This window comes from Pseudopodoces humilis, chromosome 2 (assembly GCF_049639895.1).
Source record: "Pseudopodoces humilis isolate 2021_Gansu_Grassland_sample_001 chromosome 2, ASM4963989v1, whole genome shotgun sequence".
Lineage (NCBI taxonomy): Eukaryota > Metazoa > Chordata > Aves > Passeriformes > Paridae > Pseudopodoces > Pseudopodoces humilis.
The window spans coordinates 87,546,157-87,561,688 of record NC_142201.1 but is presented as its reverse complement, the minus strand read 5'-3'; the positions used below and the strand labels follow the sequence as shown (position 1 = coordinate 87,561,688).

General features: G+C 47.3%; 1 protein-coding gene across 1 annotated transcript; it reads right to left on the bottom strand.

Moving 5' to 3' along the window:
* Positions 1-65: 65 nt before the first annotated feature.
* On the bottom strand, positions 66-14,281 carry LPCAT3 (lysophosphatidylcholine acyltransferase 3). Its single transcript, XM_005524010.3, has 13 exons — positions 14,134-14,281; positions 5,742-5,849; positions 5,525-5,631; positions 5,281-5,374; positions 5,160-5,197; positions 3,921-4,099; positions 3,398-3,506; positions 2,637-2,723; positions 2,184-2,350; positions 1,453-1,600; positions 766-924; positions 527-653; positions 66-410 (listed from the first exon to the last, which is right to left on the bottom strand). Exons 1-12 carry the CDS (start codon positions 14,228-14,230, stop codon positions 537-539), a joined length of 1,410 nt encoding a protein of 469 aa, XP_005524067.1. The 5' UTR covers positions 14,231-14,281; the 3' UTR covers positions 66-410; positions 527-536.
* Positions 14,282-15,532: the final 1,251 nt, after the last annotated feature.

Genomic DNA, 15,532 nt, shown 5'->3' with positions numbered 1-15,532 from the left:
GGTGGCATCTGCCAGTTCACACTCCCACACCAAGGCACCCAAGAGGAAAGGAGCTGAAGCTGATGTTAAAAAGACCAGGAGCAATTTTTATCTTAGATGACAAACGTAGAAAAGTCAGAAGGTGGCTCCAATCCAACGCAGCACCTGCCGTGAGTGTGGTACAATCATCTGGTATCAGCGGAGAGACGAGTGGTGCCGGCCGTGGGGCGGCAGAGATAAGGCAACAGACAGAAGGTGGAGGGTCTCAAGGAGGCTCGCTCAGATCCCCTCCTTTGGGGTCTCTGACCCTGTGCTTTCTCCTTCCCCCTCCTTGCGTTGAAAAAGTCATACTTCAACACAGCAAACTTGGCAGGTGATGCTTTGCTTCCGGAGTGTAAAATCAACTCCTACGAATGCACAGGTGGTACAATCTGAAAAACAGAGGAGCCCTATATTTGCTTCGGTTGATTTGATGTTTGCCTTTCACCGTGGGCTGCAGCATTGCTTCCCCACTTTACCTCCTGGTCTCTACCTCATACAGTCTTACCTTTTGGCTATTATTCTGCTCTTTTTAGCTTTTCTTTTCGTGGCACAATTAATCTGCGAATGTAAGGCAACACCAGCAGTAAGGTGAAGAATAACACGTGGCCAAAGAAATAAATAGACCTGTACACCTGTAAAGAGAAAGGCACGGTTGGGGATCAGCTTTAAGCCAAGAACACAGGGGAGGGGAATGAGGGAACAGGGCTGACCATGTGGGGTTGTCTGTTTGTGGCTACTAAATACCTTCATCCATTTGTCCCAGGTGAAAAGGCAAAATGGCACCAGTGAGTAACCCATAAACATCCAGTGGTTAGTCTGCTGCAGCACGTAGAAGATGGGCCGCAAGGCAGTGATGGAGGCCAATGTGCTCAGGGGAGGACTGTCTCTAACAAGGTTCATGACCTAATTTAAAGAAAAAAACCCAGAATTCTCAACAGTTGAATGTCCTGTGGCTGTATATATGCAGGCTCTGGGGCCAAAGTTCTCCAGCTGTGTAAAATGTGTTTTAGTGAGCTAGTCTAAAAAAGTAGCTCAATACCCTGTCCTGACCAAAGTTTTAATTAAGAAAATGCATTTTAATAAGGAATATTGTTCTCTCAGTACTAGGAGATTAACAGAGGCATTCAGCTCATGTGTTTGTCCTCCAGTCTTTCCAGCTGCCAAGCACTTCAGCCACCCTTTGCTCATGTGCCAAGTTTTCCACTTTTCTCTCTGTCAGCTTCTGCAACATATTTATGGTTTGCCCACGCAGAAGGCAACAACCTACTGAACTCTTGAAAACAAAACCCTGCCATGCTTGAAAACCAATTCCAAAGTGAGGGGTTATTTTTCATATTTAATGCAAGTAAAGCCTTCAGCGTGGCACTTTGCAGACACGGGGGGAGAGGCTAACACAGGTGCCGCTGTTCTGGTAAGGCAGACAAAGCGTACCTGTCTTTCCACGATGACTATAAGCAATTCCATCTGAAAGCACACCAGGTAGCCAGAGTGCAGCCCGTGCCAAATGGCCAGGAAGAACAGGGCCAGTGCCTGTGACAGCAGTTTGTTGCCCAGGAACTTCAAGCGCTTGAAGATGTAGCTAGAGCAGAAAAGAAACAAAGTGTTTCCAGGTTATTATCTGCCCTCCCCTGGTTCTGTCAGTGCCCCGGGAACCCGATGCCTCTGCGTGCCCAGTGGTGGCAGGACAGCATGAGCAGGGTAAAACAAAACAGTCTTAAAGAAACCCCAGCTATAAGGGGGAGAAGGAGGTCATTACATACAATTTTGCTGTGTGTCCCAGCAAGTGGTGAACCAAAACCCATCTGAGTTTGGCGTGGGGAGCACCAAGAGCCGTGATGCAGGCAGCAGCTGTCAGAGCAGCTCTGCGGCTGGCTGAACAGGCAGGCAGCCCCAAAGGCTCACCGTAGTCCCATTCTAGTCTTTGTTGCCATCAGCTGCTTGTCTTTATTAATGAACTGCCCTGCCAGGTGGATTAAAAGATCTCTCTAACCCAGTAACCCAATGACCTGTTTCTAAGGGCACAGCAGCAAAACATGGAAAGAGGTGCACAAACTGAAAACTGGCAGATTCTTTTTCTAACACTCCCACTTAGCCTAAGGTCTTGGATCTGCTGACAAAAGAGAACTGATACATTTTAGAAGGAAGATTTTTGTCCTGCTCACCGGGCCACCCAAGCATTGGTGTTGATGTTGAAAGAAGCAATGGTCCCTGTGAACAAAGGTGTTGTCTCATACAGCCAGACCTTCATGTTGGCACAGGCATTCCACAAAGGCTTTCCATGCTGGTCTTTCCCATTGTACCCCAGACCAACAAGGATGCAGACACCTTCCTATCAAAAAATGCACAAGAAAGAAAAGATGAAAATATTGCCTGTCTTTGCTGGAGAAGCAGAGCTGAGGAAGCACTGACTCTCACTGTGTTGAGAGCATCACTAGAGATGAAACAAATGGGTTAAAAACTGCCGTTTAGTTAGCTAGCCTTTGCTAACTTAAAGCAAGCTAAACTGACCTGCACTGATCTCCAGATATTTGGTTTTCTTCCATTTAGTGCTAAGTCCAAGAGGCTTGGACCTTTATTCGTTTGTCTTTTTCTTCTGGTAGGACATCTAGACTCACCGTAACAAGCCAGCAAGTTACGTATTTGTAGAGTATCATTTTGCCCCAGATCAATATGTAACCACAACGGAACCAGAAAGGCTTCTCCTGCAGAGATAAGAGTGAAACAGAGTAAAAATAAAACCTAGAGTTGAGTGGCCATAATGATACAAGGTAAATGGGATCTCATCACTGTCTTTTGTTTTAATCTGATGGATATGTTAAGACATATGGAGTGGGCTGCCAGGCTTACACAAACTTACACATTGTTCTCCTTCCTTTGGTAATATTTGGCTATACTGAAATAGATAGAGTTTGGGAAGACTCTGGGATTAGCATAATCTAAATTCTTGCTGATAATCTGATTGTAGGAATTATTTGTTAAGAGTTTTCCAAGCACCTCAAAGATTATGGTAAACCTTACAAGTTACTCTAGTGAAATTCTTTGCACATAATGGTTAAATGGAATTAAAAGGTCATAAAATATGTATGTTAGGTTTCCAAAACCAACAGTAGCATTAAAGATCAATTATCTATTTGTAAAAGTTTTCATTTGTTTCAGTTCTGCTTAACACATTCCTGTTCTGCATCAGATGGAATCCTTAGGACAGGCAGTAAAGCCAAATCAGCTGTGGAAAAGCTTTTCACTAGTTGCTGACTTATTTTTAAATTGAGGCAAAAATAAAAAAAGAAATAAAAAACCTAATTCCCCTCTTGTAGATCCAGTGCCCACCAGAGATGTGGAATTCTTCCACACCCTGTAAAGCCAAGTGAATACATACCATATAGTCATCTGAGGTGAGGTATTCATCAGAGATGTACAGGCTTGACAAGGTGTAGGTTACTAGAAACAAGAGACCCAGGCTCAGGCGCTTGAGAGCAGGCACGAAACTGAGAAAGAAAAAATATGAAGGTCAAGGAAATGCCTTGGGAAGAGACCTTCAAATTCATAATTTTAAAGACAGAGGTGGAGAGGAGGAGGAGGTAGGGGAGACAGTGATAGGGAGTCACTACATTCCACTGCAGCAGCTGCCTCCATTGGGAAGGATGGGATGCAAACATCACCGGGTTGGAACCGAGTCTGTACTAAATATGTCAAATGGTTGTCAATGTTCATGCCCTGGAACAATGCTGGGACATTAAGCAGAGTTACGAGCAATTTTTGAAAGACTGCCTTGTCTCACAAATCACTTCTGGTCACAATACTTCTGTGTCCAGGTAAGAAGGCAGTCAGCTGCAGGGAATGTGGAGGATTCAGCATTCTAGGATCGTAGGAAGGGGAGAAGCCAAGCAGCTTTGTATTACCTATTGGGTCTCTGGCCTGGAACGTCAGTCATCTCACCCCTTGCCAGTTTCTGATAGTCTGTCATGGAGAACTGAGGCCCAACCATGAAGGCACCATAGAAATAGGAGAATCCTGAGACCTCCAGCAAGGTAGGAACCCCCCGAACAGCAAATCGCCTCTGCTCAGGGGTCAGGAACTCCTGCACCAAAGGGAGTGGCATTAACATCATCCCAGGGGTTTCATACTAGCTCTGGATGTTATGTCCTTACCCTGCCTCCTTACTGGTTTCAGTTCTTGCTCCCCATGGACGTGGAACTTAACACTTTGTACTTCATGTCCATTCCTCTCCCCTCTCTATCCCCACCCCATCCAAACAGCAACAAGATACAGTGGTTGAGACCAGTTGCACAGATCTCTATTCCCAAATAAGCTCCAAACATGGAAGGGATCTACTGACATGCATTCCTGGCAGCAGAGGAGGCACAGTAGGAGCACTGTATCAGACCCATTCCAGTCCCTGACTGCAATTTCATGTACTCTCCCAAGACCTTATTGTGCTACAATTCCTACTTCTTGATGCAAAAACTGTCTTTACTTGAAGCTTCAGCTCAGGAAGTTTCAGTTTGACCTCATTTTCCTGCAATCAGCAGTGACTCCATGGATGCTACATACTTGGTCAGGCCTCAAACAGGAGATGGGGAATGCAGATACTCGAAGCAGGGTATAGGGACTGTAGTACATGTAGTGCCCTCTCCCATGTGCTGTGCAACTTTTCTGTTTCATCTGAGCTAAAGGGTCCTAACCAATGGTAAAGGGCAGCCATTGACAGGGACGTGGTAAGACTAATCAAAGGAAAGGAAGATGGGAACTGAGATCCAATACTGAGATCCAGTCTGAGATACAATTGCGATACAGTCTGCAAGTCAAAGACTACCCACAAGACACAGAGCATCAGGGATTGGGAATCTAAAGCAATAGATTTGGGGAAAGGAGATGGTGGGGAATTTGGAAGGGTCAGAGTACTATTCTGACATAACTGAAACAACTTCTGTCCATCTCTAATCACTACTGTCTCTGTTCCAAATTATTCTGTTGCACTCTAGAATTCAGTGCCTTCAAACGCTCACAGAGGCTCCCCTCTCAGCTGTGGCTTTTACCTAACAATGCAGCTTGCTAATTCACATCCTTTGAACTTGATTTTTCTGATCTCTAGCTCACTGGGATGGCATGGAATGACAGAGAAATGGTTTCTGACTCACCGGCTCTTTTCCTCCATCATAGTAATCGATGGCCAGACCTAGAGGTGAGAAACAGTGACTTGAAGCCCTGGGATGGGCACAGCTTGCAGAGTGCAAGAGAGAGAAGACAGGTGTCACTCACCAATCAACTTAAGTGTCAAGACACAATGTGGCATTGTCCACTTGATGTCATAATGCTCTGTGGCTGTGAAGTAATATCCAGCCATAAGGTATGTCTGAAAGAAACCATTGTTTGGGTTATTCAAACTAATTCCTCCAGCTGGTTTTGATCTGCCTCCACTTTTCCACCCACAGTTGCTACTGGAGTGCAAAACTGAACAGAGGCTTCCCTTCTACAAACCCAGGGAATAAGAAAGAGGGTTTACCATCTGAAAGAGGAATGTGGTGATGACGGCAGTGACTGTGCGACCCATTAGTCTCAGTATGAGGAACTGGATTAGGACGCATATCAGGGAATGAAGAAACTGCATCCCTGTGGGCAGGAAAAAGAAAGAGATAAGAAATAGAAATTACATTTATTGGTTCTCCCAAATCGCAGCATGCCCTGGGCCAGGCAGCTCTCTCTTCCCAAACTTATCTTACCAAAATTGAAGTAAGCAATTGAGAGTCCCGTGAACACATTGTAGAGATGAATGAGGTAGGCCTCCTTCTGGAAGAGGAAATAGCGCTGGAACAAGGCAAAAGGATATCCTGAGAGGGAAAAAAAAAAAAGGAAGAGCTGTAAATAAGTTTAGACAAGTATTTGTCATGAACCAAACTATAGCCTTCTTGAACATATCATTTGGAATATGTACTTTGCATGATACATTATCAACACAGGGCACGGTGTTAATTCCTGATACTGCATTTGCATCTTGGGAGACAAACTCCAGATGAATTACTCTGTACAGAAGAAAGTACTTTAACAGGAACATAATTATAGCAAAACTCATATTGAAGCACAAAAAATAACAGGATTACAGTTTCTGGCCTCATTTAATTTACAAGATGGATAATGCTGAAATACATGAATCACACTTCAGCCTCTGATTCATTTCCAGATTCTGTGACAAATACAATGAACATGGCAAGCATGGCAAGAAGCCAGATCAAAACAAACAAAAAGGGGGAGGGGCGGGGGGGGAAGGGAAAAACTTTATGGTGAATACCATTACAATGTCCAAAAAACCTCAGTCCCACTCCCACCTCATTGAGTTCCTTCAGCTTTAATTTCAGAGCTCCTCAGGTGACCTCCAGTAAGATACTCTTGCTTTTCTAACTCTGCAACTTTGGATTTGCATCTGATTTGTGAACTACTGAGTACACAAAGCTGCAACTAAAATCCACTATGCATGTGGTATTTTTGCAAAAAAAAAACAAACTGAAGCATTTCATATGGAGCAGCTAAGAAAAGTGGAAGGGGTTTTTCCCTTGCATTTTCTGTGAGGTAATTCCTAGTCTGGATTAGGAATGCCTCCAGATTATTCATCTGTGGCTCAAGTGAGAAGCAAACATTTGTGAAGCACTCTGGTAGTACAGAGAAAAGCATCACACAGAACACCAGGATTCAATTAAATTCTGTTGTCTAGGTGAGTTTCACAAAGCATACAACAAACATTGCCACTAGTAGACAGTAAATATAGTATGTCTCAATACACAGTGGCACAGGAAGCATTGCAATTAGTGTTTCTAAAGGCATGTGCACAAGGTACTGAACTGGGATACCAGAAACCACTTCAGTTCTGGCATTTTGTAACTTTATCGCTCTACTTTGCAAGCCTGTGTGTTCTCTTACCCTGCTCACAAAAAGGGGAAATTCATCACATCCCACAATACTGGCATCCACACCACTTATCACCCTAAAGCTGAAATCTTTCTGAAATGAAAGGAGCAGTGGATGGAGCTCTGCTACCTGCACTAATGGAGTAGTAGCAGGAGGTGGTCATGTTTTATATGGAGCAGTAATAAAAGGTGATGAAATGCACATTCTGCCGAGAAGTGTATGATGGATGGAAGGCTTCCAATAAGCAAGGCCAAGTCTAATCACTACTGTGAGAGGAAATGAGAAACTCTGTCACGTTATTTAAATACACATCTGGCAGTCTCTCAGTGCTGACAGGCTCGAGCCATTTTAAGGCCCTCTCCGTCCCCGCAAACCCCTTGGGAGGGAGCCCTGGAGTTGGGGACTTTAGGGCTCTTTTCTAGACCCTTTTGGGCTCATGTTCTACTGTGTCCAGATGTGCACCTGCTGCCTCCTGTAACCCAGCTGCTGCTCCCTATTTCCTCAGCCTCCCCCCACCCCTCTTTAGGTTCTCCCTGCCTCCTTGTTGCTGTTCCTTGCTCCTTTTGTGTCCCACACCACAGGCTGCTTTCTGGCCAGCCCCACATACCACTGCTCTCTGCTCCCAGAGCCTGGCAACCTCTCTCCTGCACATCCAGCCTGCTCTCCCTTCCAAAACAGTGGCTCCAAACTCCCCTACAAAATGCCTTACCCAAGCCATCCCTCTCCCTTCCCGCTCTTCTATGCTTTTTACACAGCCTGCTTCTGCCCCATTCTCCCCCCACTGCTGCCCTGAACACCAGCTGAGGGGAAAAGAGGGAATTGGCAGAGAGTGCATCACATGGGCTCTCTGGGGATACAGGAGTAACTCAAAGAATTAGAGCAATTCACATGATTTAAAAAAAAAAAAAAAGTAGTATTTTTTACTGGCCTTTTACTCAGAAACATACAAATGGGGATTCTTTGTTCATGAGCCAATCTTTCTGATGAATTTTAATAAACACAGGAAGAACTGGCTTTGAGAAATGGAAAGTGGTAAAAAATATGAAGTTTTACTATCAAATTAGATCAAAAGTTAAAAAGCTGAGGTTTACTGGAGAAAAATGTTTCCCCCTTCTGAGCAAAAGGGAGAAAAATCAGATCAGAAATACAGGCAAAGCACAATTTATTGCTGTTCATCAATACGCATGGTTTTAAACCTTCGTTTTAAAGGGTCTCCCACTCTCCTAAAAATCCTAAATCTCCTAAAAATATTTTGCAGAACAGTCAATTTCTACCACATTTTTTCCCCTCCAGCAATTTCTATAGACATAATTAAGTATGACTGAATACTGTAACTAGTGCTCCTACTCTTTCAGAGACCTGTCTCACTTGTCAGCCGCGTTCCTTTTTAGCTCTACGCAGGAGATCATGTCATGGTTTGGGTAACGCTTCTCTGAAGGAAGAATTATGAACCCTTGCAAATAGAGAGTTACTAATAATACACACTGTATCTAAGTCTTTATAAACTTAAAGCTACTACGTGGCTGCTGTTCCAGTTCAAAGGTCACAACATCAGCCTAAATTCTCCTGATATCCAAAGTGTTAGTACAGACTTGTTAGTACTCTGGACTGCAATTTACCTAAAACTTCGCTGCATGAGATAATTTTCCCAGTTTTACAACAGGGTCTGTGGCATGCTGCAGATACAAACTTTGACCCCCAAACAGCAGCAGGAACGGGGTAGCAATGGTCATTCTGAAGTGGTCTGTGCCCTTTTGAACACTCATAAACTATTAAATAACAATTTCTGCTGCTAACATCAGTACTCCTGCCCCACTACCATGTCCCTGAAGCAGCCTGAATTAGCACAGCAGCTTTTCCAAGTTATGGTTGCCTTCTGGCAAGCTGGATGTCACCTTTGGATATGCCAGCAGCAGGACACTGCACTGCTTTGCTTCTGCCATTCAGAGCAATAGGACAAGAGTTCCTGCTCCTTGCTGCCAAGAGGCTCTGCCCAGCAGCTCCCACTCTGCCAAACTCCTCTTTCACGGCTCCCTAAGCAGAGTGGACTGAGGCGGGAAAGCGGCTGGAAGACTGCAGAAAACAGCAGGGAACCTCTGATCCAAACTCATCCTTCCCTATGCACCATGGAGCTGAAAAACAGCCTGCACACAGAACTGGGTTTTGCCTCCAGATACACTTTCTATGGAATGGGATTAGCAATTGAGATTATTTTTATTTTTTTTTACTTCACAGGAACAAGAGGATGATCTCTGGTTAAGAGAACCATGGAAGTGGAAGGAAAAGACAAGCTCAGCCTCTTGGCCACAGCCATTTGGGAGAGTAATGGGCCAGTGCAGAAAGCACAGGTTGCCCATAGACACAAGAATCTAACTGAGCAAAAGAAGTTAAATCATCAAGAAGGTGTATTAGGCAGGAGAAAAGTTCATCTAATCCCAAGCAAAAATAGTGCTGTCAAGTTTGCCATCTTCTGGACTGGGTGATTAAGATGCCTCTCTTTTTCAAGAGATAAAGCTGCAAATAAGAACAGCAGAAACATTCTTTTCATCTCTGCTCCCTTTATTTCCCCTTTTATATGCACTAGCTCTGTCTCATCTTCAAGCCAGTACCTCTATTTTTCCTCTTCTCCCTCTTGCAGACCATTTAACTCCTCCTTTGTTAACATCCATCAGGGCAATTGTCTCCATTTTTTTTATAAGAATGGTAAAACTAAAAGGAATAGGACAGTGAGGAAAAAAAAGTGTTAAAATATCAGCCTTACCTCAGATTTTGACTTCAAAGTTATTCCCTTCTGTTTTTATCACTGCAAAAGTGCCACACCTTATTAAACACTGTGCATAAACATGAGTATTTTAATTCAGCTCAGGAGTTTACCTTGAAAGTCCACTTATGGTGCTTTAGTTTGCGTAACAGAGCTGTCTCAAAGCCTGTGAGCAGGGCTCTCTTCGCATGAAACTGAACTGAAAACACACTCCAATCAATGGGTGCTCAGTGTGTATGACCTGACTGAGGAAAATCCAAAGCAAATGCTCAAAACAAGTCTGCTCTATACGTCTGCTCCTACTGCACCATTTTTCTTGCTAATGTAGACACAAGCACTGTGCAGCATTACTCAGCTCCCTCTGGTTTTTTATTATTTAAGAAGTATTTGAAGTCAGGAGTTTAAACAATGAGTTTGCAGCACATGAGTGTTCTGTGACAGGGCTGGTTTTATGACAGGACAGTGCTGCCTCTTAAAACTTTTCCCAAAATCAGTTGTTCATTAGTTGTTGCTTGGCTGACCAGCTGGAAATTTGACTGGGATAAGCCAACAGCTTTGGGTGACCACAAGAAGGACTTGTGAAAACTTTAGGTTTGAGCCTAAAAATCTTCAGAATGCAGGGAGCATGAAGCAAAGCATGTAAAAAAAATGGCTGAGAGATAGAAGAGGAGGAGATAAGAGAAGTTGTGAGTGAAGCAGTAGGTTTCTGGCACCCATTGAGTAAGAATGTGTTACTTTCTGCAGGACCCTGTGTCTGTGGATGAAGGAACACTTTCCCAATGCTTTTCCTGGCAGCTCTGGGCAAACCAGCAGGGTCATTTCTGGCTCAGGGCTGTAAACAGCATGTTGGCCCTTCTCCATATTATGCAGGTAGCTCACAAGGCACTGTGTAGTATCACGGTCAGATAAATAGCTTTAACTCTTTGGGATTGTACAGCCATGCAAGAAACACGAGCAACATAAAGTATTAAATACACAGTGCCATAAGGCCTCCTGTATCCTGGCTTATGCTTCAAGTGGTGACAGCAGGAAAGAAATCTGTCCCCTCTCATGTGAGGACAGGAGCAGCAGCACAGAAACCCTGTTATCTCCTTCACACCACCAGAGCAGCTCCAGTGGGAACACTGGGCCCTGGACCCACTGAAGAGTGCAAGCTAGAGTTCATCTCTCAAAGACATTCTCATGTGATTGATAAACAGTGTACTGACATATCACAGTTTTTATTGTGGCAGGGTCCAGAACTGTGCTTCAGGTATTCCCGCTCTTGGTACTGCTGCCAAATTGCAGATTAATTTCTTCAAAGGTTGCCTATGCAAATTTTTTCGTGGGGGAAGTCTGAAGCAAGTTTTTCGTCTTGTACAATCCAGGTAAGGGACTTCAATTCTAGCTGTATTCTCTGCTTCAAAACTGCAGCATGTATAAACCTGTTTCTTGATTTAAATACAAAGCTGTGACTAAAATCCCCATAATTTGCTCAGCAATGTGCCGTTACTTGTTCACTTAAATGATGTGGTGCTCTTTAGGACTACTCTAGTTTTAGTTCTTGAATGTTCTTCCTTCCTTCTTTCTCCTTCTCTTGTTCTCTCCTGTATTTAAATTTTTTTTCAGTCATGTCACAATGCCAACAGTTTTAAATGACCTCTTTTGGTTATTTCAGATCATTACTAAACAAACACTTATTCTGAATCAAGAGAGTAAATTCAGACTGTTTTGTCAACAAGAATTCAGCTTTCTTCAGAAATTAATGTGAGAAGTTGGAAAGTCCTTTGTGATTCTTCCTCTTTTTCAGAAGACTATTTTTACCGGTTTGTGGTGATCTTCTGAAAGTGAAACCCTAGAAACTGTTGTCACAGTAAAACTGCACAGTGTAGATGGGAAACTGCATGACAGAGGAAGAAATAAGCAACAACATTTTAGTCCATCTTTGGAACCGTGCTTCACCCTCATGGCCTTGTTCTGAAATAACTCAGCAGTATTAGCTGCAGCCAACAAAAACAGTTTTCTTCCTGAATCTATGTAAACACCTGAAATGGAGGAAGTGAAGGAAAAGCCATACTTAATATCCTAATGCCACTTCCAGCTTTTAGAAATTCCTTTCATTTATACCCCATGCCATCCTATGAAGTGGTCACCAGCACTAGCTGCATTACCAATGAGATTAAAAGGAATGTAAACTAAGCTGCAATTAAACGAACATTTCTTTGTCCTGGGTTAAGGAACTCCTCTCACTCTCCTCTCATATTGCTCTGGAGTAGTGTTTGGCCCGTTCTTTTAAAGTAATGGTGTAGGTATAATGCTTTACCGCCCAGTGCTTACCCATCCATTAAGCAGGAGAGCAGGAGTCAGCCCCCTCTGCCTGAGTGGCTCAACCTATATGACCTGCAAGAGTGCCAAACTGCAGGCAAGGCTGTTTTGCATGCCCTGAAGCCTTTTGTCTGAAGTTACGCTTTCCACTGCATCTAATTAAAATATACTGAGCTAGGGAGAAAGGGAAAAGCGCAGTTCCAGCCTCCTGGTTTGGTTTATCCATTTGAGGCATGCAGGGGAGAGATGCAAGTGGTTTCCTGGACGCTGATCCCCAGAATTCTAATACAGGTTATAAAGATCCATTGAGACCACGCAAAACAGATAGTGGTGTACCTCGGGAAGGGACACTGTGGCATCTCAGTGGCTTACTGTCAACACTGCACACGGAACATTTGTAACAGCACACAGGAGTCCCACGCTTCCTTAATCTACTGACTGCAGCAGGCAGCTCTTATCATCATTAGGACAATGAGTATCTGCTGTTCATTTCAAAGAAATGGTGCAGGAAACACCCTCCCAGTGTCGTGTCCCGACTTACTGCTAGCAAGAAGCAACTCGGAGGGTATGATCAAGGTGCATCCTGCAGAGCCATCTCTCTGCTGTGTCTGCCTCCACACACGCTTTCTGGGACCTTTTCTGCATCAGCGCTTGTTAGACTGGTCCCTTGGTTGATGCAGGTGACTAAGTGCATAGTGAACTATCTGCTTTTTCTGGTTTAGGTTTCTGCCAAGCAAGTAGACTCAATCAGATCACAATTAAAGGACGCAGGAAAGACGCGGGAGAAAGGCAAGTGCGACTTTTCGTGTTCAGTGGTGGGGAGCTGCTAGACTAATTAATGCTGACTTCTGTGCATGTGTGTGTTCCTATTACTTCATCCTTTTCTTTATAGAAGTTTGGTTTAACAAACTTCAATGCTGAGCTCAAAATGATAAATCAGTTCAGTCTCCTGCGTCTACCCTTCACGGGTAGAATGTTTTTCTCAGTTTGATCTCACGCATCATAAACTAAATCAGGCAGAAATAAGTCTGGTGCAGACCACAGTTATGAAGCGATACAGTTTTTCTTGCTTGCATTTCCTTTAAAAATATTATACTTGTAGTTAGCCAAAGCAACTTTATTTTGCCAGATGACATGGAAGTGGCTGTATCACTTCAAATATACTTTCAGGTTCAGAGGAAAGCTTGTATTTTTCCTTTCTGCTAGGTGACTACACCACCAAATGCTTTCACAACCCAAAGTTTCCCTGAGCATCTGCAGAGATTTACACAGATAGCATGTATACATACACTTGAATTAATGTTTTGGGAGCTACAACCTCCCCCTCAATCGCCAGCCCACATCACAACTCCAGCCCTGCCTTAACCATTTCGCATGGAACTCAAGTATCTCATGTTTACATAAGCGCAGGCACCGTGTGTTTTGCAACACGCTTCGCGCTGCAGGTGGAGCGCAGGACATCACCCCAGTTCTCCTGTCACTGAGCTGGAAGGATTTGCTCACCCTAGCTCCTAGTGCCCCTGACGACACGCCACTCCTCCACAGTGCCACCACCAGCGCCGCAGACACGGCTGATGTCCCCGGGCAGTGACGCCCCTGCACTCGGACGGGGCAACACCTGAGGGGCTGAGGAGCTTCCCGAGCGGAGCCCGCTCCGGACACACGCTCGCGGGGGGGGCTGCACACGCATCACCGGGCACTCACGGGACCATCGCAAACAAAGTTCCTGGGCCCGGGACACGGACCCAAATCGGGGTCTTTCGCAGGCACTTCGGGCTCCTCCTCGCCCCGCTTCCACAGGCGGCCTGCCAGGACCGCACCCCGACCTCCCGCGGGGAAACAGCGTGCTCCCCCTCTGCACCGGGAGGGCGGAGGGCTGGCCCGGGGCAGCTGCCGCGGGGCACTTCGCGAGCTGCCCGGGCGGGACGGGCGGCTCCGGTGGCGGCGGGATCTCGCCCGCCGGCTCGGCGCGCACACGTGGCCTGGCGCGGCGGCGCTGGCACAGGTGCGGCTCCGCGCGGGCTAGGCGATGCCCGGCCCCGGCCCTCCGCTCGGAGCGGCACGGCGGCGGCGGGGTCGCCCGTTCCCGCGGCGGGCGCGGAGCCCCGCCCGGGGTGCCAGCCCCGTCGCCCCCCGCGCTGCCTTACCCATGAGGATGGACAGGATGAGGCGCAGCGCCTGCTCCGACGAGCCCAGGGCCTCGGCCAGCCGCGCCAGGCTCCAGCCGGACCCCGCCACCGCCATCTTCCCCGCCGGCCGCCCCGCCGGCCGGTCGCGCCCCGAACCCGGCAGCGGCACCAGCCACCGCGGCCCCCGCACCCCGCGCGCCCCCCTGCGCGCCCTTTGGCTGCGGCGCGGCCGGCCCCGCCCCGCCGCGCCTGCGATTGGGCAGCGGTGGCAGCGGGGCAGGGCCCTGCGCACACTAAGGCAAAGGTTACCCGCGAGTGGGCGGAGACGCGGGCTGGCCCCGCCGGCCAATGATTGGGGGAACCGCGGCCGGGGGCGGGCCCGGGGGCTCGGCTGGGCGGGGCCGGGAGGGCGGGGCGGGGCGCGGCTCCCGATTGGCTGCGGCGGGACAGGAGAGCGGCGGGGCGGGCCGGGGGTTATTCGCGGACACGGGGCGCGCGCGGGGAGGGCGGGAGCGCGGGCGGCGCCTGGGCCGCGCTCTGGGGCCTCGGCCAAGGTCTGGGTCTAGGTGTGAATCTGCGTCTGGCTCTGGGTCTAGCTCTGCTTCCCGGCTCTGTTGCTGGGTCCCGGACACTGGCTGTGGCTTTGCCCTTGACCTCAGTTGTGGCCGTGGCCTCAGCCCCGTCCCTGGTCTTAGCCTCAGTCTCAGCCTCAGCTTCAGCTCAGGGCACTGCTTGAGCTTCCCCAACACTGCCAGGTCCCGCTGCCCCAGTGCCTCCCAGAGGACAGAACCCCGGTGCTTGGCTCGTGTGGCCCAAAGGGATCTGCTTCCCCTACGGGCATTATGGCAGCACCTGCGCTTTTCCCTGCGCTTGTGGCACCCGACTCAGTGTGCCACGGCAGCAGGCACAGTGTCAGTGCCGCCCAGCAACAGGGCGAGGAGCAGTGGCCATAAACTAGATCACAAGAAGTTCCCCCTCCACTTCCAGAGGAAGAACTTCTTTACATTGAGGGTGGCGGAGCACTGAACATGTTGCCCAGGGAGGTTGTGGAGTCTCCCTCTCTGGGGACATTCAAAGCCAGCTTAGAAATTCCTGTGTCACCTGCTCTAAGTGACCCTGTCTGGGCAGGGAGGTTGGACTGGGTGACCAGAGGCTCCTTCCAACCCTAACAGTTCTGGGATTCTGTGACTCTGTAGTCACTCAGCAGCTGGGCCCACACAGACTCCTCACAACTCCTCTGCTGGATGGCCTTCTCTTAGGTGTGTCCCTTCATGCAGCTGCCCATGTGTGCACCTCAAGTTCTTCTCAGCAGTGCAATGGATGTGATCCTCTTCCCTTGCTTGTGTTGCCATTTTCCTGCTGGGTCGCTCGGTTGGACAAACTCAGCAGAAGGGGCAAACACAGGCTCACACAAAGG